The 26,628-nt window shown below is 38.3% G+C and overlaps 1 protein-coding gene across 1 annotated transcript in view; it reads right to left on the bottom strand.

Annotated features, from left to right (window-relative positions):
• Window positions 1–3,274: 3,274 nt before the first annotated feature.
• Window positions 3,275–26,628, bottom strand: part of LOC122561180 (fibroblast growth factor receptor 2-like) — a gene marked incomplete at its 5' end in the record, with an annotated part of 65,039 nt that continues 41,685 nt past the window's right edge. Inside the window, 9 exons of the mRNA XM_043712700.1 lie at window positions 3,275–6,989; window positions 8,147–8,252; window positions 9,553–9,690; window positions 12,774–12,844; window positions 15,150–15,272; window positions 16,060–16,250; window positions 18,132–18,242; window positions 18,642–18,763; window positions 24,268–24,416. Of these exons, the coding sequence (XP_043568635.1) occupies window positions 6,825–6,989; window positions 8,147–8,252; window positions 9,553–9,690; window positions 12,774–12,844; window positions 15,150–15,272; window positions 16,060–16,250; window positions 18,132–18,242; window positions 18,642–18,763; window positions 24,268–24,416 (1,176 nt within the window). The remainder of the gene's footprint in view (window positions 6,990–8,146; window positions 8,253–9,552; window positions 9,691–12,773; window positions 12,845–15,149; window positions 15,273–16,059; window positions 16,251–18,131; window positions 18,243–18,641; window positions 18,764–24,267; window positions 24,417–26,628) is intronic.

Genomic DNA, 26,628 nt, shown 5'->3' with positions numbered 1-26,628 from the left:
CAGTTTCTGTACAAAGATTGCAACCCAGGTCTTGTGAGAAGCAAAGAACCTTTAACTGGATAAATACTGTACTGGGTGAAATTGGAATGGAAGACCATGTAAAGCAATAACAATATGCCTAGTCACAATATTTGTGTATATTTGTGCATTGAAAGTCTTGCCTAAAACTTATCAAGCTCATGAAGGTATGAAATAAAAGTGATTTGTTTTAATTAAAAATTCCATTCAGTGATAGCCATTTTCCCTCAGATATTTTGTTTTTTATCCCCACAACTGTGCTTTTTGACTTCATTTCTCCACTGCAAACTGTCTTCTAACTGATGACTTCCTGACCCGATTTCCTCTGCCCTCACCTACACCTACAAGTCTGAGGGTGCTGACATTTATTTGCTACTAAGGTCAATATTATCTAATCAGTTTCCTCTGCTGCTTCGACCCCTTTCCTTCCGGCCAAACTTCTAATTTAGCTCCAACATGAACTTATCTAGAGTTTCTCACATAAATTTTCTCAAGCAATGTTTGACTCTAAAACACATCTTAAATACTGTCCTATATCCAATCTCTGTTTTCTCTCTCATGCCCCTGAAACATGCTGCCATCTCCTAAATCAATGCCTATTTTTCCTACAATTCCAAACTGAATGGCTCCAATCAGACTTCCACCTCTGCTGTGATGCCAAAATGGCTATCAAAGTCACAAATTATATCCAATGTGACTATAAACCATTGTAAAATCTCTCTCGTCACCCTTCTTGATCTTGAAATGTGTGACTACATCAATCCTTCACTGTTGTCCAATTGTAATTATCTCCTCTCATTTAGTTCCATTCTTATCTATTCAGTCACAGCCAGAGCATAACTTCTCTTCCTGCTCCTGCACCATTAGTTCTTTTGTCTCTTAAATCCCTCCTATTTCACAGCTGTTTACTACCCTTCGACATCATCCAAAGTTTACCCACATGTATAATAACATCCCCAGTTCTATCCCACTTCACCTTTCATAACTCCTGCACTGTCTGTAAATTGCCTGACTGCTTGTCTACCGTCTAGTGTTGAATGTGCAGAAATTTCCACCGACTAAATCTTTGGGAAAACTGAAGTCATTGTTTTCACGTCCTCACTATGAGCTCTGTTCCGCAGCTATTGACTCCATCCCTCTCCCTAGCAACTGTCTGAAGCTGAACTAGTTTGTTTGTAAACTTGATGCTATTAGTGATATTAGTGATAAGACCACCTAGCCTTCTCATCACCAAGACCGCCTGACTTCACCTCATCTGACTTCACAATCAGCTCCTTTGTTGATGACCTAAACGTCAATGCTGTTGTTACATCGAGCTCCGACTACGGAATTTCATTTGGCCTCTTATCATCCGGTGCATAAACTTAAACTCATCCAAAACTCTGCTGCACCATCCTATTCACCCAGCACCCTGTTTTTCTTGACTCAATTTGTTTCCTAGTTAGGCAATACCTCTAGTTTCAAATATTCTGCCTGGTTTTCAGATTCCTGTGTTCCTTTGGCACTCCCTATCCCTGTCACCTCCACACTCTTTCAAGACAGCTGTATTCCTTCAGGTCCAGCTTACTGAAATGCTTCCCATATCGGCAACAATGCCTTTGGCTGCCTAGGCCCTAAAATCTGGAATTCTTTTTCCCTCAAGCTCTCAAGTTTTTTTCTTTCCTCAAAGGCACTGTTTAAAACCTACCTCTTTAGTCATCTTTCCACACTGCCCCTTAATACCTTCTGTAGCTCAATGTCAAATTTTATTTGATAATTCTCCTGTAAAGTACTTTGGTTTGCTTTAAACTGAAGACACTATATAAATGCAAGGAATGGTTATTGTCAACATTAGAAAATATATAGTTTGTACAGTGTTACTAACTTACTCAATCCTAAAATAAATGTTCTACCAAAGATATTGCCACCTTCAACCTCTACCTTAAGATGTATCTTGAATAGAACCTTGAGGCTAATCTCTTCTTTGGCACTGTCCATGTACATCCTGTCCCAGTATCATATCTCCAGATGCTTTGGCAAAGGGTCTAGAGAATCTCAAATTTTTCTTACATTTTCAGCTTCTCCAATCTTTACTTCAGTCGCGGTATATGATTATTAAGTTGCATATCTACTGAAACATGAGATACAAGGAATGTTTTCCTTTTCCTCTGCAGTGCATTTGTATCACTAAGACATACTGGTAAAATCTACGCTAAAAGGATGAGGTATTGATTTGCCATTTGCGAGTGGCTAGCCTTTCTTGTGGAGTGTTTGAATCATTACACTTCAGGCTGCAATCCGAATTCCCAGAACACAGACCAATGATGAATTGAACACATCTCAATACCATAGATAAGTAAAAGCTTTGAAATCACCGAACATTTGTTGTAAGATTTAAAGCACTGGAGAAAAAATCCTTACAATGGCTTTTTCCATTTGATGTATGAAAAAACATTTCTGCTCTTACTGTCAACAGTTGTGAAGTTATATAAAACTTTAGCAGCAGGATTAGCAGTAGGTGGAGGTAATGGGCAGGTTCGACTGGTGGTGACAATAATGACTAATGAACATTTGCGGAATCATAGTGTAGAACATTTTCTACTTTATTGTCCATTTGTTACAGTGACAGAAGACCAGCCATCAAAGTAACAGGCAAAAATAGAAAGCATTTGTTGGATAATTGGCCCAAGGTAGGTATAGACCCACTCTAAAATCTGGTGATATCCTGATATTAGAAGTTTTATTGGTCGTTGGTTAAAAAAAATTCTTGTCAACAACATACTAGCAGTATGTAAGCTGTACTTAACACCCTGTATTTCAGATTGTGTGGGAAGCCAGAATCATTTTACATTATGAAACTGACCCGGCAAACAAACAGAACTTGATGACCTAAATTATAACATTACTGCATGAAACACTCCAACATTAGGTGAGCTGCAATGGTGTAAAGATGTAACAAAATGGTAATTACAATCTTCTTTTAGCTGTGCTAACATATGCTTTCAAATTACTACAGTGACCTCTAGTTTATAATCATCCCCATAGTCTTTTGTCTTGTAATACAAGTCAATCTACCACTTGTAACATTTTGTAAATATACCCTAGAAAATACTTAATGCTTTCTGGACTTGAATGGACAAAGTTCTTGTGTTCAACACCATCATTTTCTTATCGTGGAGTACAAATGATGAGGTTAACACCCATATTCAAACAAAGTCGATATTTATATTCCTAAGCAATTACTCATTTCAAACATAACAGCTTGATGACACATAGCTAAGGTTTTGATTTATTGCTTTTTATTAGTGGCCAAACACTTAATACAAAAGGCTGCTATTTTCCACTGTGGGCATAGAATATTTTATTGTCTCCTTTAAGATCTCTCAAATTATCAGCATCAACAAAATACAAAACATTTAAATACCTCCGTGCTGGTCAACAATTTTACAAGAACACTCCTGGGAAGAAAAGCTATAAACATTTAAATTAAGTGGGCGTGATTCTTGGCTTTTAAAGACAAATTAAACTAGGTAAAAGGTTTTGGTTACATTTTCTTTTTGCTTAATAGAAGTGTGCCCAACATTATTTGAGAAAAAGAAAGTATCATATAGAAGCAAATCTTTAATATAAACAAATCATTTACAGCCTTAACTAGGCTTTTAATTATTTGAAAAATTGTAACAACAAAATAGAAATTTTTTGTAAAAAAAAATTCAATAAATTAGATATACATTGTATTATGAATTTCATGCACAAATCTGAACATTATAACACAAAGGATCGTAAATGCTTTATAAAAATATACAAAGTACTGGAATGTAAAAAAAGAGGGAACAAGCTCTTTCTCATGGAAGCAAAGCAGCTATTCTACAGTTTGGTCTTGCTGATTTCCTGCCCCTCACAACGTATTACATCATCTAATTAGTTCATGGATCTTGATTCAGGCAAACAAATCTCGCATTGTTGTTTCTTCTTCTCAATCCCACTTTGACACAATAATTTGGAAGAAAATGCTGGATTATATCCATCATTATCTTGAGTTGGTAATGTTTTGCTTTCACTGAAACTGGCAAGGTTTCGTAGCCGAACTGAACAAGCAACATGCTGTGTCATGTATGAGAATTTATCAACTGGCTCACATTTAATCTAAATGACAACACCTATAATCTGCAGTACCATAGTTACCTCTTCTGACAAAGGTGATCGAATTTGGCTAGCTGTTGGCTTTTTTTTCTAAAGTGCACTTTAAAATCTTGATCTAGAAATAGGTCATACTTGCAACAATCACAAATGAGGATTATTCAAGCTGAATGCATATTATTTAGAACATCAAAAAATGCAAAAGATTTTTCCAATCTTGACAAACATAGGTTAATGTTAGAAAGCAAGAAGCATATTTTTCAGGGCAGTAAACAGCTAATTAATAAGGTCTGTTTTGCACGATAAATCACACCATTCTAGAAATCTGGCCCACTTACCCACCAATAATTAGCAGAATATCCTTTAGTCAATTGTATATTATTTTAATAAATGAATGCAAGATCAAAAACATTTTGTTTTAGATGGTAAAGAAGTTTGAAAAGGGCACATTTTATGCTTGGTCCTGAGTACACAGAAGAAGGTGCATTCTGGCAATTGAGGTCTCGTGTTGTGTTCTCGAAAGTCTGATGACCTGCAAAGGTATTCTTACTTCACTGGCCATGTTGGTGCTACTTGAAAGCTCACTATTGGAGGTAATACAGTGGGCATACATTTCTAATGTAATAAGAAATATCTTTCTTGGGATATTACAATACTGAAAATTATGGCAGTAATTATTCAGGGCATTTGAATGGACCCAAACATTCATATCAATGATACTTAATAAAACATGACATTACATGTCTCCATCTTAAACCTATTTGAATAGAATGTCAAGCAATACTGATGTAGAAAGTAGCACAGTCATATTACACAAAATCATTTTGTTTTCAAAATTTTATCAAGGAATAGATTTTGATCTTACTTCACAATGGACTTGAAATGTTCACAACATGTGTGTCCGTTTCTGACAGCTGTTCATAATAATGCGGTTAGGAGTTTCAAAAAGGAACCAGTTTTGGACCTTATTTTAGTGAATAAAGCAGTTTTTCTCCCCCAGATAATCTAGGTTGCATAAGCAGACATTAGATCATCTACATCAAAAATACATAGATAAAGTAACTTTGCATGTCTCATAAAGTACACATTCAGCTTGTGCTAATGTTAAAAAAATTCTAATTGTAATTTCCCATTTTAAAAAAAATGGCTCATTGTACAACTACTCAAATAAAACTTTCAGATTTGTTGTTGCTAACATGATCTAAAACGCCAAACAGGACCAAAAGGAATCTACGTCTACAGCAATGCACCTGTCAATTCCCTTAACCCAGTAGGGTCAAATCAAGTACATTCAGGTCAATTAAGGCAATTTCCTGCTCCAATACCACTGCAGGCCATGCTGTTGATAAAAAGGAGAATCATGGTATTGCTGCAACAGGGTACCCATCACAGCATGTGAGAAGATAGCCAGTCAATTAAAGAAACATGAACAGAAAAGAAGAACTTCGGAGAAGCCTTTGGAGCACATAGGGAGTGAAGGGCAACATTTACTTGGCTTTCCTCCACTAAAGAACTTTGGCAGCTTACTGTCACTGCCACCATTACAAAGCTGTATCTGCGGATGCTAGCAACAATGGCATTAAGGAAATAAATGTACATGGATCTTCACCCCTCTCAATACACCACAATCATCAACATTTATGTACACATTTTGGCAAAGAAAGGGCCAATGGAAAGCACAATGTTGTGGTTAAGGCAAGAATGAAGTTACTCTTGTCACCCAACGTCCCCCTTGACGGCAACCCTTGTTCACCATTAGCATGCTATAGGAGAAGCAAGTCATCATATCCAAAACAACATCACAAGTAATTTTCTAATGGACTGCTAAGTTTGTATGTTAGCTTGTGCTCAAATCCAGTACATGGCACAATTTGAAAATATTAATAAGACCCTCAACTGAAACTCTATCTGCAGCTTCCTACCATAATTTTTTGGTCAGTCAACTACTTAAACAACGCAATGAAAACATCCATTCCATTGTGCTCTACAGGTCAGTCTATATGCTGTCTAGCAAAAGCTACACAAAATACAAGAAACATCAAAGATTAATTGTTTTAATTGTTGCTGTTAAATACCAAATCAGTTAAATAAATTATTATTCCCTGAAAACAAAGAATATTTTAAGTGTTTTGAAAATGTTTCATAACTGAAGTGCTAGGAATCGCTGCAGAAGCATTTTTCAAAAGCGATTAACTAACAAAATTTGCTTTCATTTCTGATTGCAATAGACTCACCTTTATATCCATACAAAAAATAATTCACTGTAAATATATATAATATATATAATATATATACATATTTGGGTATATTTACATTACAGCCAGCACATATTTTGACTCTGAAGTTCTATGCTGGATAAATTTTCCAATATTACAAAATTAACAATCTAGGCAAAACTTCTTACTTCAGGTCTTGCCTAAAGTCCAAACAGCAATGGAATGAAAATTGGCCTCGTCACCAAAGCAAAATGTCGGTCTTAAGACTTATTCTGTCTTCCTTAGCAACAAAATATATTTGGCTGCACATTTTCTCCATGAACATTCCGTTCCAGTCCTTATGCTGCATTGTTTCCGCTATAACCATACCGAACAAACATTCCATTCTGGAGCCCCCAAGTTCCACAAAGATACGTTTGAAACAGGAAAGGCCATATTAAAAGTCAATTTGGCAAATGGTGGCTTTTTTATTCATGTTTTAATGGTGCCATTCATGTGCGGTTGATATTTTGAAAGACATGGTTCACTGGGCATAGGATCAGAGAATACAGAGTCGTCTCCCGATGAGCAAGAACTTCTTGTATCAGGATAACTGGGTGAATATTGTTCTAGAGGTGCAGAGAGGTCCAAATAGTCCTGCCAATAGAGTGGTGCAGATTTGTTAAAATTATGCAATGTAATTTATTTTCTTGACAATGCACTATCGAAGAATCAAATTTTAGTAGATTAATTAGGTTAAAACCAAAACAAATTTATCTAGATGCCATAAGACATTAGCATAGCTACTGAAAAGTTAATGTATGTTACATTTAACCTATAACTCCACCTAGTAAGGCAATAAAAGTGTTAAGATAATGTAAAAAAAAAATTCCTATTACAGTCCTATGTACTTGTTTCATTTTGATTTTGAAATGTTATTGTCCAGAAATTGATTTGCTCAATCAATTGTGAAAGTGCATTAGGCTATAATCAGAGATTTCATGTATGTTTGTTATCTGCTCACGCTACACAATATTCCAAAATGTAATAACATATCAAAGAACAGGACTGTAAATTTAAACATCCAGTAAATGCTCATTTCAATCCAAAATCTCCTACCTGAAATATTTGCCACAAGTTTCGATAGTTCATGCTGTAAACATAAACCCCGTTAACATAAGTGTGGCAGAAGTGCAGACTACAAGTCTGAACTGCTATCAATATGCAAATAGTACCTAGCTCATGGGTACAATAATAACCTATATTCTCAAAATTAAAATTATGATTGCTAAGAGGTCAACATTGTGGCATAAAAGCTACAGTTAAAATTTATGATTAGCTTTGGACTGGAGATTTTAAAACAGTTTGATAACAAGAGCACAGATTTGGTACATTTGCTTTCTTCACCAACAAACAGTGGTAAGAGATAGTCTCCAAAATCAAGTGGACAGATTTTCAGTGCAGTCTGTGCCAAAGGTCACTACAGAGCATTTCAGTGATCATGAATACCATTGTGGATTGCAAGCATCAGCTGGGAATCTTCTCTTTTTATGAATATTTGATGTCACTTGAGAAAGATTGCTGATTGTTGGTGCCAATTAGTTGGCACCAATAAAAATGCTTTTCTTCAAACATTTTCATCAAGATTATTGTCTCGCAGTCATGGCTGTATGGTCTGTAATGTGTAATTCATTACATAAAAAAGAACTGCTTTTGCTGGTTTTATAATAAATAGTGCCCTTTGCGCATGTTTTGCCTAACTCATTTAAATTATTTTAGCTGAATATTACAATCAACTATTATTGTAAGCTTACCGCACTGGATGTTAATGTGAGAATTCGGTCCAAATCTTCAACTAGCTGTTTAAAAGTTGGTCTTTGTGAAGGAATAGCATGCCAGCAATCACGCATCATCATGTACCTACAACATCAATTATAACTGGATTTTTCTCATATCATACTACTTTGCAGTTAAATTGGTAAAGCAATTAATACAAATAGTATTTTTCTTAACTCTGTTGCTTAGCAACTTTCTACAATGCCCCACAGATTTTTATAATGCAATCACAAGCCAACTCATTGTGTAAAGAATAATGGTTAAGTTATATATTTTTTACATTTCTAATCCGTCATCAACTTTCAGTGATCAAAAATATCTGTAGTTCCAAGACTTTTAACCTAAATTTTAGCATCCAGGGAAATTTTCAGATGAGTGTACTATTGGCAAGTAGCCTGGAGATTGGAGAAATATGTTTGGACAGCTTTGAAATTTAAAATTAAGAAATCCCATCATGTGTACTTTGTTTTGCATCTTGTGAAATAGTCAAATTTTATATTGAATATAAGAATATAATTAAGGATTGCTAAGAGTTAGTGATGCAAAGTCATTGTTTACGATATATAATAACTTTGTCATCTAGTACATGAACCAAGACCTGGGTGAGGTGCTCAGAGTTTTGGCAGGATAATTACCATGAACAATTAAAAAAGAGCTGTTACTCCCTGCTGAATGTTTCAAGAGGTTGAAGGCTTGATTCATGGGTGTAAGTTTAGGCACTTGCAGCATGAGTAATCTTATTTAAATAGGTCACCATTAGGTGCGGTCCGCATTTTCCTAAATACCATCTAAACACCCAAATAGTTGCAGATCAAGACACTGCCTTAAAGTAGCACCCACAGGTCTTTGCCTTGTAGACAAAGGATAGTATATTTCAAACAATATTCCAAAAATTTTCACTCTTGGAACTATCATTTGTGTAATAGAATTTTAAACTTCTGGACCTACCTGTAACTTTTTTAAGCTTTCCAATTTACATTGTTGTTGGATGTTGAGTTCACCAAGTGTTGTAGCCTCTCTAACTTTGGCACTATGCATTACTCTTAACTATTCCAAAATCAGGTGTAACAGTCAGACACAGAAGAAATCTCTTTCAGTTTATCTCTAGTCCCCAGTGGGAAGTATAAAGATTCTTGGGCTTGCAATCTTTGAGCTGAAAATGTGTTGCTGGAAAAGCGCAGCAGGTCAGGCAGCATCCAGGGAACAGGAGAATCGACGTTTCAGGCATAAGCCCTTCTTGCCTGACCTGCTGCGCTTTTCCAGCAACACATTTTCAGCTCTGATCTCCAGCATCTGCAGACCTCACTTTCTCCTTGCAATCTTTGAGCCATTCACCTCTGTTCTATTTGATAGTTGTGTCCGACAAACAGTATTACAAACTCACAGGTCATTGGTACAGTTGGCTGGTTTGTCCATCCTGTGGCCTTCCTTGAGAAGTTTGAAAAGTTCTTCAACTGGAATGCCTGGGTATGGTGATCCTCCCAGGGTAAATATTTCCCACATCAGCACACCGAATGACCATCTGCAACATTAACAAGCATTAGCAAGAGTTTGTAGTAAGTTCATTTGCTTCCAACTTGCCTTTCTTTTCACCTTCTCCACGATGTTCTTCCCCCCACTTTGACTGTACTGAAGGCAATGACTTATTGAACAGTACAATTCTATGGACGTAGTTACTCAAAATATCTTATCACCTCATATTGGAAGTTATTTTCTCAGTCACCTCTTAGTGAAGTATCACAGCGGAATCTAATTTGCTGTTATAAAATGTTTATTTTATAACAAGAGTAACCGTCTAATGACTGACTGGCAATAATAGCCAGGAGATGGGATCTATACAGGAAATCCTGACTTGGAGTTCTGCAAGTCATCAGAGGCCAGCAGCAATTCCATGGGGAGCAGTAGTGCTATCAGGAGGGGATGGAAGTGTCCTGCATTGGACCAGGATTTGAAAAGTGTTTGGGAGATTCGTTCGGGTTAAGCTGGCTGTTTGACATGACCCTCTCTCCTGCCAGTTAATTCCTAGAGGTTGCAGTATGAGCTGCTTGTATTGGCATTAACTGAGCTACTGGAGAGCAGGTCACCTGATTCACTCCAGCTGCTGATAAATTTACGGTGGGGAAGGAGAAGGAAGGTGGGGAGTGGGCCAGTTGCCTGCTAGGTTTAACCCCATCTTCAAACACATCAGTAGTGAGGGCACGTTAAACCCTACCCCAAGAGATCAATAACGTATCGGTTATCAAGCTTAGAGATGTTGAGACCATTTCTCATGCCCATTCTGATAGCACCATAAATCAGTGATTGAAACCTGGAAATTCATACTCTCTATTATGCAGTACCATACCACAATGCTTTATGCACTGTGACCAAAGTAGACCAGTTACGGCATCTCAGTTGAGTGCTTCATGATTTGACAGTTTGACTGGGTTAGTGATGAGCTGAAAATGTGTTGCTGGAAAAGCGCAGCAGGTCAGGCAGCATCCAAGGAACAGGAGAATAGACGTTTCGGGCATTAGTGATGATTCTATTTACTCATATTTTCACTAAGAAATCCAAATCACAATTTTATTTGGCCTCCGGTTACACTGCCTTCCTTCCTTAAATTAACACAACAGAATTCAGCACTTGCATTTTTATTAAACAGCAAATGAGTCCCACTGGAGTTTTAAGCCACAGCCAGGTATGATTCCTTTTTCTTAAAACAATCAGGTGTTTGTTTAAAAAAAAAATCAACTTGATATCCCACTTCCTCAGTGAGTTACGCAGGTCTCATGTATTTAAAAGCTACAGGACTTGCTGACAGTCCAGATCAGACAAGAAGCTATTGAGCTCTTCAATGTGAAATCCAAAGATTAACAAGTGTAGGTTACTGACAGGATGAAGTATGTGCTGGACAGACAACAGTAAATTCATTCTTCGGCCCGATGTCTGTGAACTCCAGTAAAACCTCCTACAGTAACCAGGTTAGTTTACAATTTAATTTCTCAACGTGCTTTAGGTAGATTAGTAACAGTGTTGTTGACTGTTACTCCACAGACCAAGGTAATGTCCTGGATACCCAGGTTCAAATGCTGCCATGGCAGATGGTGGAACTTGAATGCAATAAAAATCCATCTAGTTCACTAATGTCCTTTAGGAAGGAAAGTGCCATCCTTACCTGGTCTGGCCTAAATGTAACTCAGGACCCACAGCAATGTGATTGACATGTAATTGCTCTCTGGGCAATAAATGTTGGCCTAGACAGTGACAACCTCATGCGTGAATGAATGTACAAAAAGAAGATCCAGTGACAATTTTTCAGTGTTCGACACTTCGGTTAGATCTCCTTTCATGCTTCTGATCTACATATTCCTCAACTTGCTCTGCTGAGGCCTCAATGCAGCACTATTTAAGTAGTTGCCTGAACAAACGTTAGTGAGTTGACCCCCCCCTGCCCTTTTTTAAGAATGGTAAAACCCTGGGCAGAATCGCATGGAGGCAGCAATTGGGCTTCAGTTTCTGGCTACAGAGACAGGGAGGTACCTGTGTTGCCTTGTTTCCAGAAGGCTGCCCCACACTCCCCTAAACGTTCTGATGCTGGATCTGAATGAGTTTGCCAAGCAGTCCCACATATGTCATGCTTGCCGCCTGGCAATAGCAGTGGTGGCAGAATGAGTCCTTTGAGTGGGCATTTGTGCATTAAGTGGGCATCGATCACGCAAGGGCTTAAATTGGTGGCCTTCTTGCTGCGGACTCAATTGGGTCAGAGACAGGGTGGCACTGAGTTCCACAGAAAACAGGACATATGATATATGATTCTGCTTCCAGGGTAAAGGATTTAAGATATCATGAGAGAGACAGTACGTAGATGCTGAGCTTCAAGAAATCTAACTAAGAGAGCATCAGTGTAGGAATGTTTCTCTGAGCAAACTTTTATACCCGCTCTTAGATTTGCATAAACTATCAAATCCAAGTTTATAGACGCAATAAAAATTGCCTTCTGTTTTTACATTTGTGGACAAGAAAACAACATTTATAGAATCCCTACAGTGTGGAAGTACGCCATTTGACCCATTGAGTCCACACTGACCCTCGAAAGAGTATTCCACCTAGACTCACCTTATCCTTGTAAACCTGCATTTCCCATGGTTCATCCACTTAGCCTGGACTCCCTGGATCCTATGGGGAAACTCAACATGGCCAATCCACCTAAGCTGCACATCTTTGGACTGTGGGAGGAAATTGGAGCACCTGGAGGAAACCCACACAGACATGGCGAGAATGTGCAAATTCCACACAGTCAGTCGCCTGTGGGTGGAACTGAATCCAGATCAGTGGCACGGTGAGGCAACAGTGCTACCCACTGAACCACATGCCGTAGTGCCGGAATTGTTAAGCTAAAATCATTTTCAATTATTTAATTGTACATATCAGTGTCAGACGAGGTAATCTGAATATTTATCAATATGATATTCTCATTTTTCATTGTTTACAAAACCGCACAAAGAAATCAGCAGAATTTGTGTCAATTACACATGTCCTGGCAGCATTGACAAATGACTATTGTAAATAGATCATTAAAAGGAAGAAAGCATATTTTTATTTGTTGGAGTCATCAGTACTTACACATCACTTTGATGAGTGTAGACTCTGTCAAAAAGAGCTTCTGGCGCCATCCATTTCACTGGCAGTCGACCCTAGGTCATACAATCAAAAATATTTCAGCAATACAAAAAGGGGATTATTGCAAAAATAGACTTAAGCCAGTCAGGAGTAAAATCAGGAGGCAGTTAACCTGCAGTAAAGCTAGTGTAAATCTTAAATATATGCCAAAAGACCAAGAATGTTAAATTAAATATTCAAGTCTAAGATTGAAATACCTTTGTGAAGAAATGTATATTAAAGAACTTGCACGGATGGCAAGGAAGTAGATTTGAGGTGCAAATCAGCCTACTCAATTCTCAACACTCAGATTGAAGGTCTACTCTGGTATCTTATCTTAAAGCTAGTTCATTCAACAGGTCAGGAGCAACAGTTAACAGCCCTTTTACCAACAGAATTTAGGCAGAGTGGAAGAGGATGCTCCGATGGGAGCACATATAGGGCCGTGCACAGAGTTAATCAATCCCAAAATGCCAGTCACAGTTCCCTGTGGAGAAAGTTTTATTTTCCTGCTTTGATCTTCTCTGCTCACTAATGCTTTCGTCTCAGAGATTCCGACAGCACAGCAGGATTGGTGCCTCTGCTGTGCCTCAATAGGCATGGGTCACCTGCCTCAATTATTCCAATGATGCTGTCCCTGCAGCTTGCGGCCAGGTCATGACAAGGGCAATGCAGCTTGCAGAAATCTACTTAGCTGCAAATATCAGCAATTGTAAACTAATTTCAACTTTTAAGGTATCCAGAATGTATACTTATTTTAATATTTTAAAATGGATATTCACTTCCATTTCTCTTATATCAATCAATTTTGTAGATGAGAGATGACTTAACACTTACTCTAAGATATTATTGCAGTGGCACATCCAGGGAATTTGGGGATCACAGGCACCAATTTATACACCATATGACCTGTTTTAATGGCAACAGTCAATAGATAATATTGTGCAGGATGCTGATAGAATGCTCACGTTTATCTTTAAATATAATCATAGATCTTTGTATTGATTTGAATGGGCAGATGTCTTATTTGAAAGATGGCCTATCTAGCACTGCAGTTTTCCCCAAGTACTACACTGAAGTACCAGCTGGATTTTATAGTCAAGTGTCTGAGAATGGATTTTAACCAAAATTTCTGATGAAAGGGAGAGATTGCTATCAGTGAGCCAATGCCAACACCTGACATTGTTGGTAATTCAGCTTAGTGTTTTTTTTCCTCCCTTCAACTGATCTTTTGCAGGATGATGCAATTAAATGGAGTGCTCTCTCTCTCATTGTAGAGAAAAGTTTCTGCCATATTTACACCAATTCTAAAATTACTCAAGACACATATTATACCTAAGGCACCCTCTTACTCAAACCCCACTGGACAGACCTCATTTGCAATGTCCAAGTTGCTGCAACAACAGGTATAAGCAAGGCAGAAACTTGTCATGGGAGGGTGCACAGTAAGGGAGAACTGTATTACATAATCCTGTAGAAAGCAAATGGAGGTAAAGGCTGCGTTGAAGGAAGAGAAAAACATTAAGCCTTGACTTACTGATGGCAGTCTCGCCGTTTAGTCAGTTCAGCAAAATACCAATGAATAGAATAAAGTATTACAAATCAAATGTCCATAAAGAGTAAAACAGCTCAGTACAGTTTTTTTCTGTTACTGTATTGTAGCCAAAACAGTTGCGTAAGGCTGTGTAGTAAAGAAGGTTTTACTTCAATAGTTTATAGATTTCATCAGATAACTGGTCAAGTGGAACTCCATGGTAATAAAATCACTATAAATATGGCAGTCACTATTTCAGTGACCTTGACTGCAATTTTATAGGCATTCTGGCTTCTTTTGAATTAAAAATTGTAATTGTTTCTTCACAATTTTGCAAGAGTGCATCCAAGCTTGAAAAATGTGGAGAAAAAGTCGAAAACAGGGAGGATTTAACATTATCCTTAATAATCCACTGGAAAGAAACTGAGACGTTAGTGGTTTAGTAGCCTTTCATGGTCGTCTCTCTCAATATATCCCTCTTCAAGAAAGCCAAAAAAAGTGTTCTCAGGAGGCAGCTGCTAGTAGATAATGTCTTCTGACAGAGGCCAATGCACTCTCTCCTAGTGCAGAAACACCTAAGGGGTGAAATTCTTCCTGTCCATACTCATTAGGAGAATTTCACCACTAACCTCTGCAATAGCACCTCCCAGAGTGACTGGTGGGATGACTCAAATGAGGAACTTAACATGCAGAAATCTGCAGGGAATAAATCTACCCCCTGATGTGCTTGATACTAAAATGAAAACTGTAATAAAGGCAAAGATGGCAAAATGCCGCAGTTACTGTATAACCAAAATTAAACTCACATTCGTTGTCTTTTTGTAGTAGTCAATATTGTGGACATCTCGAGCTAGTCCAAAATCTGCTATTTTCATTACATTATTTTCTGTAACAAGAACATTTCGAGCTGCCAAGTCTCGGTGAATACACTGAAATAAAAAGAAATACTTTATGCTGGAAAGCAAGGCCTAGAAACTTGCTGCTGCTGCTACACTGGTTTTTTCGGCCAAAGAAGTGGGGTGTGGGAAAGCGAGGGCTACAAGTAACATTGAGTACAAGAGAAAAGGTAAGGAATGACATGTGATGCAGTATTTAGGATGGTGTAGGACAATAAAGGAATTTATTATTTCAGCGGTGAGAGGAAGTTATGTGGTTCATTAAAAAGTAAGAACCTCAACCCCTTTTCTTCGCCCGATGATTCAGTTCCACAGTTTTACAACCTTGTACCTTTTCAGAAGGTTCTACTAAGTTATGAATTCTATTAGGATCAGTTTTCAGAGCATGGACTGTCAATGGGAATTAGGCCAAAACTAATGTGTAGCTAATGCCAGTAAGACAGCCATTTCAGTTTTGCCAGATTGGATTCAAATTTAAGTTTCACAGATGATCAGTAATGAATCAATCCTGTGGCCATGTAAAACAAAATATCAGTGCAACAATCAAACACAGTCTTCCATCTTTTCCGCATTCTCCAAGTTTTAGCAAGGAACAATTTGAACAGCACAACAATGCCATTCCAGCTTTCAGGGTTAACACTTTTCATATAAACATTTAGCTTCTTCACAATATTTAGAGAGTTTGATATGCTGCTTGCTGTCAAATCAGGTGAAGATCTATATTACGCAAAAAAACAAACTTTGTAAATTTGTATTCATTTATCTAATATTTACATACATTTGCAATTCAACGGACTTTGTCCTCTTCAAGGCTACATACCTTTTGTGAAGCCAAGTATTCCATGCCCCTTGCCACTTGATAAGTGCAGGATATGAGGTCTTTGAACGTTAACTGTTCATCAGATACACGGTTTACATCAAAATTATATTCCATACCAGGGGGCCGCCTTGCACGCAGGTACTCACGCAGGTTGCCTTTGGCTGTGAATTCTACAATGACATACAATGGACCTGCACAGAACAGGCACCATGATAAATATGCACAAAGAGAACATATATATACAATCATACTCTAACGTTCGCACTGGAAAAATATTCAAACACACTACTCGTATTTTTAGTATCCTAATGCAAATTGACTGAGATTAAAAGACAAACTGGGACAGAAGTCATGTTTAACCCCCCCCTTGAATAACTGAACTAATTTTTGCCCAACCAAACTGAATTTATTATGGACGGTCAGGAGATGAGCACTAGCTTATCCTGTACATTGAAGTTACATTTTTTTTCCAGAACTTCCTACAACTTGTGACTGAGCTCATGAGGATTCTGTAGTGAGACCTGAGAGCTTAAACAAGAGAACACAAAGACACTAACAATATTTGGGAAAGCTGTGTAGTAATTAGGATTTCTTTCCATTTACTACCATTGTACAAAATTCATCTCAATTCAATAGAAGCCACTTTCAACAGATAAAGTCAAACAGAAATGGAAAACAATGGAAGGCCACAGGAAGCTAATTAGCATTTCTATTCGTCCAAATCTAGTGTAACTTTCCAATTGTAACTTTTTTCTCTTTACTTGTACTGAATCCTATCTTTTGCACTTCAATGGGAATGCATACAATAATATCAATAATATTACAATTATGAGATCTAAGAATGAAGTTATGAGACTGAGTCATTAACTTAGGGTAAAATGAAGGAGGTCACGTTATTTGTTCTAAATTCTGCCTGGTTTGATTGCTTGAAATTAAAAGAGGACCAAATTATTTTACTGGGAAGGTGCGAGATGCTTACACTTAATGATAATGGTAGGTACCTGTGTGGTAGATGTGTTAGCAGTGGATAGACTAATTCTTCGAAGTCCCAGGAAAGCAAAGGTTACAAAGGGGACAGCAACAGAGACAGACAGAGAGCATGCGATAGATTGAATGAGACTGGAAGATTTGCCTTGCATTAGCTAGAACAAGAATTATCCAGAAAAACTCACTGTGAAATACTGTTCAGTTCATGTGTGCTCTGTCTCTCTCTCTCTCACTCTCTGTCGCTATCCAGGTGGAAATAGCTTTGGTGTTACTGGGACAGAATCTTAGAACTCCCTCCACATCAGCACTATGGCATTACGGACTGCAGTGGCTCAAGAAAGTAGCTCACCATCACCTCCTTAAGGGCAACTAGGGACAGGCAATAAATGCTGGCCCAGCCTGTGGCACCCACATCCCACAAACAATTTAAAAAAAACTGAAAGTAAACCCTCAGGATCCAAAAGTCATTCTGCTTTAATTCTAGGAAAATCAAATGATGTTTTAGGGATCATATACCTGAGAGCGTTTTCTTTGATTGTGTTAGAAATTCTGGTTTTGTAGTTTAAAGGATAAATTGTGTACAAAAACAGTATTTAATAAGGAGTCCTTGCGAGTTTTTTTTTCGCAGCAACTCTTGTCATGTCATCAACCATGAGTTTAAATGCCTTCTTAAAAATTACCGGTCTCTATGGAGCACTTAAAAACACAATCAATTCCACACTTTAAAGAAACCAAGGGCTGAATTTTACAGAACTTCCTGTTGAACATGTGAACCTTGCTGTTTGTGTTCCCTCCACATTTTATGACATAATTCTTCAAGAGGGAAAGTCAGTGAACTGTTCTCAGGTCTGTGTTGATTTCAGTATCTAGTCTAGAAAGCGCAATTGTTAGGTACGGTGCTTTACATAACATTGCTGTGTTCCTCCCTAATTTAATCTCCATTTGTTTATGTTAGGAAAGCTGGCAAAAACCAGGAGTCATAGCAATGAACTCCCGTTCTATTCCGCTTTGATACTGTCTGCAGAAACCATGATATTTCTACTTTTCATAGGGGTTGTGTTCAGCTTGGCTGGTTCTCTCCTTACCATCTTGCGTGCAGGCTCCTAGCAAGTTGATTATATTCTTGTGCTTTCCAATCATTTTCATCATTTCCATCTCAGAAACAAGATCCGAGAGATCTTTTTCTGTGGCATCATCTGAGAAGATTGAATTCAATATTTCAACTTGGTTAAAACTTAAAAGAACAAGTAACTCAATTAATTCAGAAATTAATACTAATGCTATTTTCACTCTGAAATTAGCATTTGATTGAGGACACATTTTATTGATTGTGCATCTCATTCACTGATTCAATAATATACAAAATACAAAAACAGGCCAGAATCCTTCTGAAAGTTCTAAAAAAAATCACACCACTATCTAGTTAGTGTAGGAATTCTGAAGTTTGTTAAGTTTGATTCCTTTGAATTTCTTACAACTGTTCATCTAATTAGTCAAAACATTTTACACATGCCAAATAAATGCAGGATTCTGAAACTCTGACCTCCCCTCCACCTGCAGAACTAAGTAAATGCGATCTAAACTTTGCTCGTTACCTTTCAGCATCTTCACAGCCACAGTGATTGGTTCTTTAGGCTTATCTTTGTCAACTCCTACAGCTTCTGCCATCACAACTTGTCCAAAGCAGCCTTCCCCAAGAGGTTTTCCAAGTGTCAGCCTGCACATGACAACAGAAGGTTGGCACAATTGGATTTAAGACATTGTTTGGCTTATAAAGTTTTACAGAAATGGAAACTTCAATGTCTTGCATAGCCAAAAGACCAGTGCTCCCTCTATCAATTAGGGAATTTGCACAGCACCTTAACTTGTTGCCAGAATTTCCGAGGAAAGCACTGACGATCTAAGTCATCCACTTAGAGTAACATCTACCATTTTCGTGCTTTACAGGTGTACAATTTAGAATAGGCATTTGGAGGCTCAGTTTAACTTACAATTATATTTTAAAACTATCAGTTCGCTATGTTGCCATAAAGCATGCATCTTTTAATCCCAATGAACATCTAAATTTTACTGAGCCAACATCACTTAAGGTCTGGTAGTTTGTATTGCATTTTTAAACATTGATGCTATACAAACATTGACATTTGCAGGTGGTCAATTTAAGTTCCACTAGATAGTGTATTTACCAGAATTCTACAATCCTTTCATTGTGCTAGAAATGTGCCCGAGATCTAATAACTAACTCAAAGCTCTCTTTCATTGCAAGCCTGCTCCACCTACATTAGTGTTAACCACTGTTTTCTTAAATGTTGATGCACTAAAATTTTCCACGTTTAGTACGTCCCCCGAGGCTTCTAGGCAACAAGTAGGTTCACAGACTGCAGCAGTGACCAGAATAATGCAGGCATTAATTAGAGCACTCTGCTTTTTAGAGCCATCTAATTTAATTGAAATACTTGCTGGGAACAAAAAGACCAAGAAGACTGCATACTTTGTTTCCCCCATGGAGAATTTTCTCACTCCAACTGTACAACTTTAAAAATAAGACAAGGCAATTGTTAAAATTAAAATTATTTTCATACTGTTCTCAAAGCACATTTAGGAGGTCAGTTCTTTAAACTACACAACTCTACCTCCCTCCATTTCATCTCAGAGCCATACAAATGACATTGATTGGATCAGTCATTGTCTTGAATGCTGCCCAAAAATACCTGCTCAGGAATGGAACTTGCTCAAACTATCAATATTCAAAACACTCGGTGATTTCAGTGCCCTGATCCTTGACACTACTGACTGGAAAACCCAGGTTTGATTACCTACATGGCACAGTGCTCAGTCTAGGAGCTGTATTTTACGCTCTCCCCCTGAATCTAGTGGAGTGGGGCATCTGTTTATGATGTTGGTTGGCAAGTCCACAACCTCGCTGCCTTTCTACCCCAATCCATATTATAGAGGGATACATCCACTAGGCTGCACATCCATCGGCTCACTCAGGCCTTTCAGTGGACAATTATTGCCCACTTTATGCCCTCAATCCTCTGCAGCTACTATAACATGCTGGTCAGTGGAAAACAGGAGAGAGAGAGTAGGCCCAACAATAGGCTGAAACCTCCAGTGCCATTAATGTTTCTCATTCAATGTATCAAAACAAAAATGATTAGACGGTCACAAATATAATTCATATTAACATTTTTTTAAAAAAGATTAAACACATCTTCAAAAAAAAAGCTGGCATGTAACTGCACTTCTTTACAGATTTATGCGATGAAACGCTCTAGTTATCTCCAATTGTACTGAGCAAGCCAGCATTCGCTGTGAAACACAACATTCAGTGCACACTCTTTCAACAGTTGTTAAGTTGCAATATTCAATTTTGTCCAGGAATAGGACAGGGGGCTGTAGGTCACTCAAATAGTTCAGAGGCCACTGGACAACTAATGGGACACATTTTATTAGAGGAAGGAGACACAGACTACAGTTTCAGGAATGCAACAGATAGGTATACTGCTGAGAAGGCAGCTGAACAACTCAGGTTCTGTGCATGAGATCTCAGTAAGTCAATAGTAAGGAATGGAGGGATCAGGACAGGCAGAAGGAATTAGTTTAATTTGACATCATATTTGGCATAACTTTGTGGGTTGAAGGGCCTATTTCTGTGCTGTACAGTTCCATGTCCTAAGAGTAGTTGGATAGATTTGTGCTGTTAGAACAAATACAAGAAATAAGTTCTAGCATTTAGTAGGAAGCTAAGAGTTGGAGTCAGGACTCAAAAGTCATCCTCAGAAACTGAGAAAGTGGGAAGTTCACTGGTTCCCAATTGGGAAAACCCATGAAAAGCGTGGAAGAAGTCGATGAGCAAGAACACTTCAGCACAGGTGAGGTGTGCCTGTTGAAAATCTCAAGTATCTTTTTGTTGTAACAGAGTGTTCGAGGTCAAAGCCAAGGGGCAGGAGTGGCTCGCTAAAGTGAGCTATTGCAGAGCTACAGTAATGCTTGCGAATGGGTACTGGAGGGCATTTTTAAGTTCAGGAAAATGCATGAACCCTGGACAGAGGGGTGATTGACCAAATCAGAGCAATCAGGCAGTCCAGATCAGGACGGCCCTTGGGAGGGAGTTTCAAGGGCAGATCAGCAAAATTGAAGAATTGTCAGCACTCATGAAGTTAGTGAGATTTGAATACCCATTGTAACATTAACATCTTGAAGTCTGTTATTACTCACAAGTCAGTCAGGTCTGCCCTGGTTACATTTGATATTTGATGTATGCAGTGGACTGTTTGATCATAGCATGTCTCTGTTCACCGCATGTTAGTTGAGTGCTAAACCTAAGTTGCATATGTGCACTGTAGATTGTGTTGTCAAGTTTACTGTTTGTTCAAAACCATGGAATTGTGTGGTTTTGTTCTCTTCCTAAGTCCACTGGATATCACTTTTTGACACTTTAACAGTAAAGGTTATTAGTCCCTAACCAGCTTGTAAGATAATTTGTTGATTGATAGGGATCATAACATAAAATTGGCAGCCTGGCCGAGAGTCATAACAGTTTTATGACATTTTAGGTAAGGAAGAAAAGGTGAGCTGGTCATTGGTCTAAGTAACAGTTTAGCATCTTCTGTAACAGCCAATATAAGATTGTGGAATTATTTTCCTTTATTTTCCCCAGCCTTGGCAAATCACTCAACATTTAGAATTGAGCTCTAAGCAAACGTTCAGAACTTACTACCTTTGATATTTGCATATTACTCTACCCAATTTCCTTCTACTTCTGCGAAGCCTCTACGAACAGAATGATTCCAATTTATTCCAGGCAGACTAGTTTAAGGCTTTCTGACTTTATTTACTACTTGGCTATTTTAAGCAAAATTATTTTAAAAGACCAGCACTGTTCCCAGAAGCCTTTACCTCACAGCAAAAACAAAGTGTCATTCTACACAAATTAGGCAATCTCCCTCAGGTAGACACTAGGATACACTGGTGTTGAAAGCTAAATGTCAAATTGGCTCAATGGTGACGAGGTCTCCAACAAAGGGAGGAGCTGTGAATAACTGTCATTATATTTGGTATTTGAGGAATTAGACTGGTTTTGGACTGTGAAATTTTCTGCAACCTACTCTCATTGTGATGAGCATAAAAACTGAGATACTTTAAAATAAAAACAGGTTATCTGTAACTTGAGTCAGAAGATTACAGGTTCAAATCCCAATCCAGGACTGGAATAATAACCTCAGCTGCCTCTTCAAAATATAACGTGGGAGTGCTGCATCCTCAGAGATGCCATTGTTTTCAAGAGATGTGAAACGGAGGGCTGACCACTTTCCCTAGCACATGTACAAGATTCAAAATAGGACTATTCATTGAGGAAGGGAGCAGGGGTGTGGTGTGATCAATAAAACTCCCTCAACAAATACAACAAAAACAATCACGTCTCACTTTGTTGCATACAGATTGGCTGTAATGTTTGTTAACAGTAAGCACTCTATCTCAAACATAATGATTAGCTGTGAAAAGCTTTGGATTGTCCTGAGGACATGACAGGTGTGACATTTATCTAAGTCTTTTCATTTTTCTTCATAAAAATGGCTATGAAAAGGTATGGAGACATGAACCTTGGAAAACTCCCAATGTTACTAGCAGTCTTCTGAATACAAATCATAGAGTTATACAACACAGTAACAGACCCTTCAGACCAACTCATCCATGCTGAACAGGTTTTCTAAAATGAACTAGTCCCACTTGCCCGCATTTGGCCCATATCCATCTAAACCTTTCCAATTCATATACCTGTCCAAATGTTTTTTCAAATGTAATTTTCCCGCCTCTACCACTTCCTTTGGCAGCTCGTTCCATATACACATCACCGCGTGTGTGAAATAGTTGCCAGTCAGGTCCCTTTTAAATCTTTCTCCCCTCACCTTCAATCTATGCCATCTAGTTTTGGACTCCCCCTACCGTGGTGAAAAGACTTCGGCTATTCACCTTATCAATGCCCCTCATGATTTTATAAACTTCTATAAGGTCATCCCTCAGACTCCTATGCTACAGTGAGAAAATCTGAGCCTGTCCAGCTTCTCTTTACAAATCAAACCTTCCAGTCTCAGTAACATTCTTGTAAATCTTTTTTGCACCCTTTCCAGTTTAATAACATCCATTCTGTATCACAGTACTCCAAAAGTGGCCGTACCAATGTCTTATACAGCTGTTGTACACTGTGAAGGAGCAGGACTCCAAATGCTTGTACTTTCAAATAAACCTGCTGGACTATAGACTGGTGTCGTGCGATTTTTAACTTTGTCCACCCCAGTCTAACATCAGCACCTCCACACCATTATACAGCTGTAACATGATGTCCCAGCTCCTGTAATCGATGCTCTGATCAATGATGGTAAGTGCGCCAAACACCTTCACCAGCCTGTCTACTTGTAACACTACTCGCAAGGAACTATGTACCTAACCCCCTAGCACCCTCTGTTTAACAACACTCCCCAGGGCCTACCTTTAAGTGTAGAAGTCCTGCCCTGGTTTTTTAGCAAATTGTAACACCTCGCATTTATCTGACTTAAACTCCATCTGCCATTCCTCGGCCCACTCGCCCAGTTGATTAAAGTCCCACTGTACTCTTGGATAGCCTTATTCACTGTCCACTATACCACCAATTTTGGTGTCATCCGCAAACTTAAAACCATGCCTCCTATAATCTTCTCCAAATTGTTTTAAATAACTGACTAAAAGCAGTGGAGCCAGCACTGATCGTTGTGGCACACTGCTGGTCACAGGCCTCCAGGCTGAAAAGTAACCCTCTGCCACCACCCCCTGTCTCCTACCGATGAGTCAATTTTGCATTTAATTGGCTAGCTCTCCCTATATGATCTCCTATCTGGGTCCTATATGATCTAAACTTACGAACCAGTCTGCATGTGGAACCTCGTCGAAGGCCATTTAGACAATATCTACCACTCTATCTTCTTGGTGACCTCTTCAAAAACAGAATCTAATATGCAAGACACACACACACAAAGATATGCTGAGTATCCCTAATCAGTCCTTGCCTTTCCAAATGCATGTTGATCCTGTCTCTCAGAATCCCCTTCAATAACTTACCCATTATAAGTTCTTCTAATTACACAGCAACTGAGTAAAGCAAACATCTGGCACTTTTAAGTTTAAATTAAATGTATTTGACAGTCAGGAAACAATTGGGAAAATATTGCAGTGGGTACTTACTTGTCCCGTGAAAACTCCCATTTTGGATCTTCTGGAAGTTCATATTCTGAAACTCCAGCTAGCACTGGTGCATCTGTAGATGACAGTCTTGTAGTGATCCGCACCAAAGGAGTATTGGAACTCATGGAGGAGCTAGAGTCCGCAGAAACCTGTATTTTTCAGCGAAGAAAAGGCATGGCTATGATCCGCAGTGTCACCATACAGTATAACTGACTACATCTGTAGACTACGCTGTTGCATGGTGTCTGTATTTATTAAATACATTTATCAAGGGGTATTTTACATGTTGCGGTCTAGTGACAAATGTACTTGGGAGTTAAATGCAGTTAAATTGGAACAGGTGGTTTTTCCATTTGCCTACAACTCTGACATGCCAACTGCAATTTAAAATGGCCAGGTGTCAAGGACATGAAGTCAGTATTATCCACAGGCTTGAGAGATCCTAGATGGCATTCTTGCAAGGCCAAACCTAACAGGAAATGAAGCTAGAGTCAGAACAGACAGTTTCTCCATGAGTCAGAAGCTAACATGGTCCTCTTGGCCACACAAGACACCTGGTGACCTCCCATAATCCAGCTTCCCCTCACCTGACTGACATCACCTCTGGAATCCCCACTAATTACTGCCTACCTTTGTGGTGGGGACCATTCGTTGCAGTCCTAGGTAGCTGCCTCCTGTTGCAAACTTTTATTGGCTAGGCAGCTGCTTGCCATCAACTACCTTGCCGGTTTTGGTTAGTACAGAGCCAGCAACATGATAGCAATGCGCAGCCTTTAAAAATCAGTTGGGCCTCCCCACATTTGTTCCTGGACAGGCTGACCTCTCACTGGGTCATGTTCCTGCCCAAGAGTTAAAACCGATCTCTATGAATTATAAAATCAACCATTTAACAATGACACAGGATTATGAAACATCTTGCAAGTTCAGTAAAGAAATACACATTTCAAATTTTAGGCTTTTAGAGAATTTAGGAAGTGGAGAAACCAGCAGCCTATGAGCTCAAAGATACAACTGAACATTTAGCCGAGAGTACTTTGAACCTTGCACTAAATGTACTGCAAGAAAAGACCTGACATTGTGGTAAAAGAAAGCAAGTGAAAATCTACTGTTTTACCAGTTGAACGACTACCCCAACCCCAAATTCCAAAAGAACAAAAATGTAAATCCCATATTCAGCCAACTTTCAAATCTACCTGTCCTTTGTTAAATGAAAAATACTGGCTGAATGTGAAGCATTCCACTTCCCAGGAGAGTAAATGCTGTCAGGATTTGTCCTGCCAGCTCATTGCACATCTGCACTGACGTAGTCAGCACACTTCCAAACAAAAATGCATCCATTAAACCAAACATGATCCCAATACACACCAACTTTCCTACAGTGATTATCAATAGCCTGAAATCATCAGGAATGAATGGGTGTCATTTCAAAGTCTTGGTTGGACAAATTTCTCTCTTAAAATTAGGAATAGTACATAAAGCAGAAAGGAATATTTTGGATTATGCTTATTTTGAAAAACATTATTTGAAGCAAATACAATAGTCAACTGAACGACAACATTGAAAAAGCAAATTATAGGGTAATTTGATAAAATTGACTAGCTTATAGATAATGAAAGACACAGAGCAGTAAGAAGCTCACATTATAGCAGTTATCCCAAACAAAAGCCGCGAGTGAGGTGAAGCAGTATCATTACAGAGGTATAGCTGTACTGGGCTATGATTCTATATTGAAATTTATATGAAACCAAATCTGTTTGAATGCATTACAGGCCTGCTAGTGGCACTGAGATAAGTCTTTCAACATAAATTTATTTAACCATTTAATCAATACATTTTAAAATAAGTATTCCTCAATATGTTAAATACAGTATTATAAATGACTAAAGAAACAAATCAATTTCTAGGTGAAAATCCATACTTTTCTAATTTTTGTTTCTTTTGTTTACAGACTATACCACCAATCCTTTGGCTGTCGCACAATCAACTCTGGCACATTTGGTTCTAATTTTTATTACGTGTTTTAACCTAAACCATCAACTGTGGCTCATGGAGTACACATGCTGTCAATGTTTGTTATAGGGTATTTGAAACTCCTGGAGGTCATCCAGGCATAGCTTTTTCCACAGCTTCACCTCCCATGATGGTTTTCTTTTCCTTTCAGATTGTGAACCACACTACATTCATATATATGATTACTAATCATGCACCATGTGCAGTATCCCCAATGAATGCAAGGCATTTAAGTTGGTAATTATTTTCAAGGGACTGACAAGACATGAAAAAATTAACAGGATAAATGCTAACAAGATGTTTTCATCAGCAGCTCTCCATAAATCCATCAGTCTGACTTTTCAAAAAATT

This window comes from Chiloscyllium plagiosum, chromosome 22 (assembly GCF_004010195.1).
Source record: "Chiloscyllium plagiosum isolate BGI_BamShark_2017 chromosome 22, ASM401019v2, whole genome shotgun sequence".
Classification (NCBI taxonomy): domain Eukaryota; kingdom Metazoa; phylum Chordata; class Chondrichthyes; order Orectolobiformes; family Hemiscylliidae; genus Chiloscyllium; species Chiloscyllium plagiosum.
The sequence above is the reverse complement of the archived record's forward strand: the minus strand, read 5'-3'. Positions and strand labels throughout refer to the sequence as shown.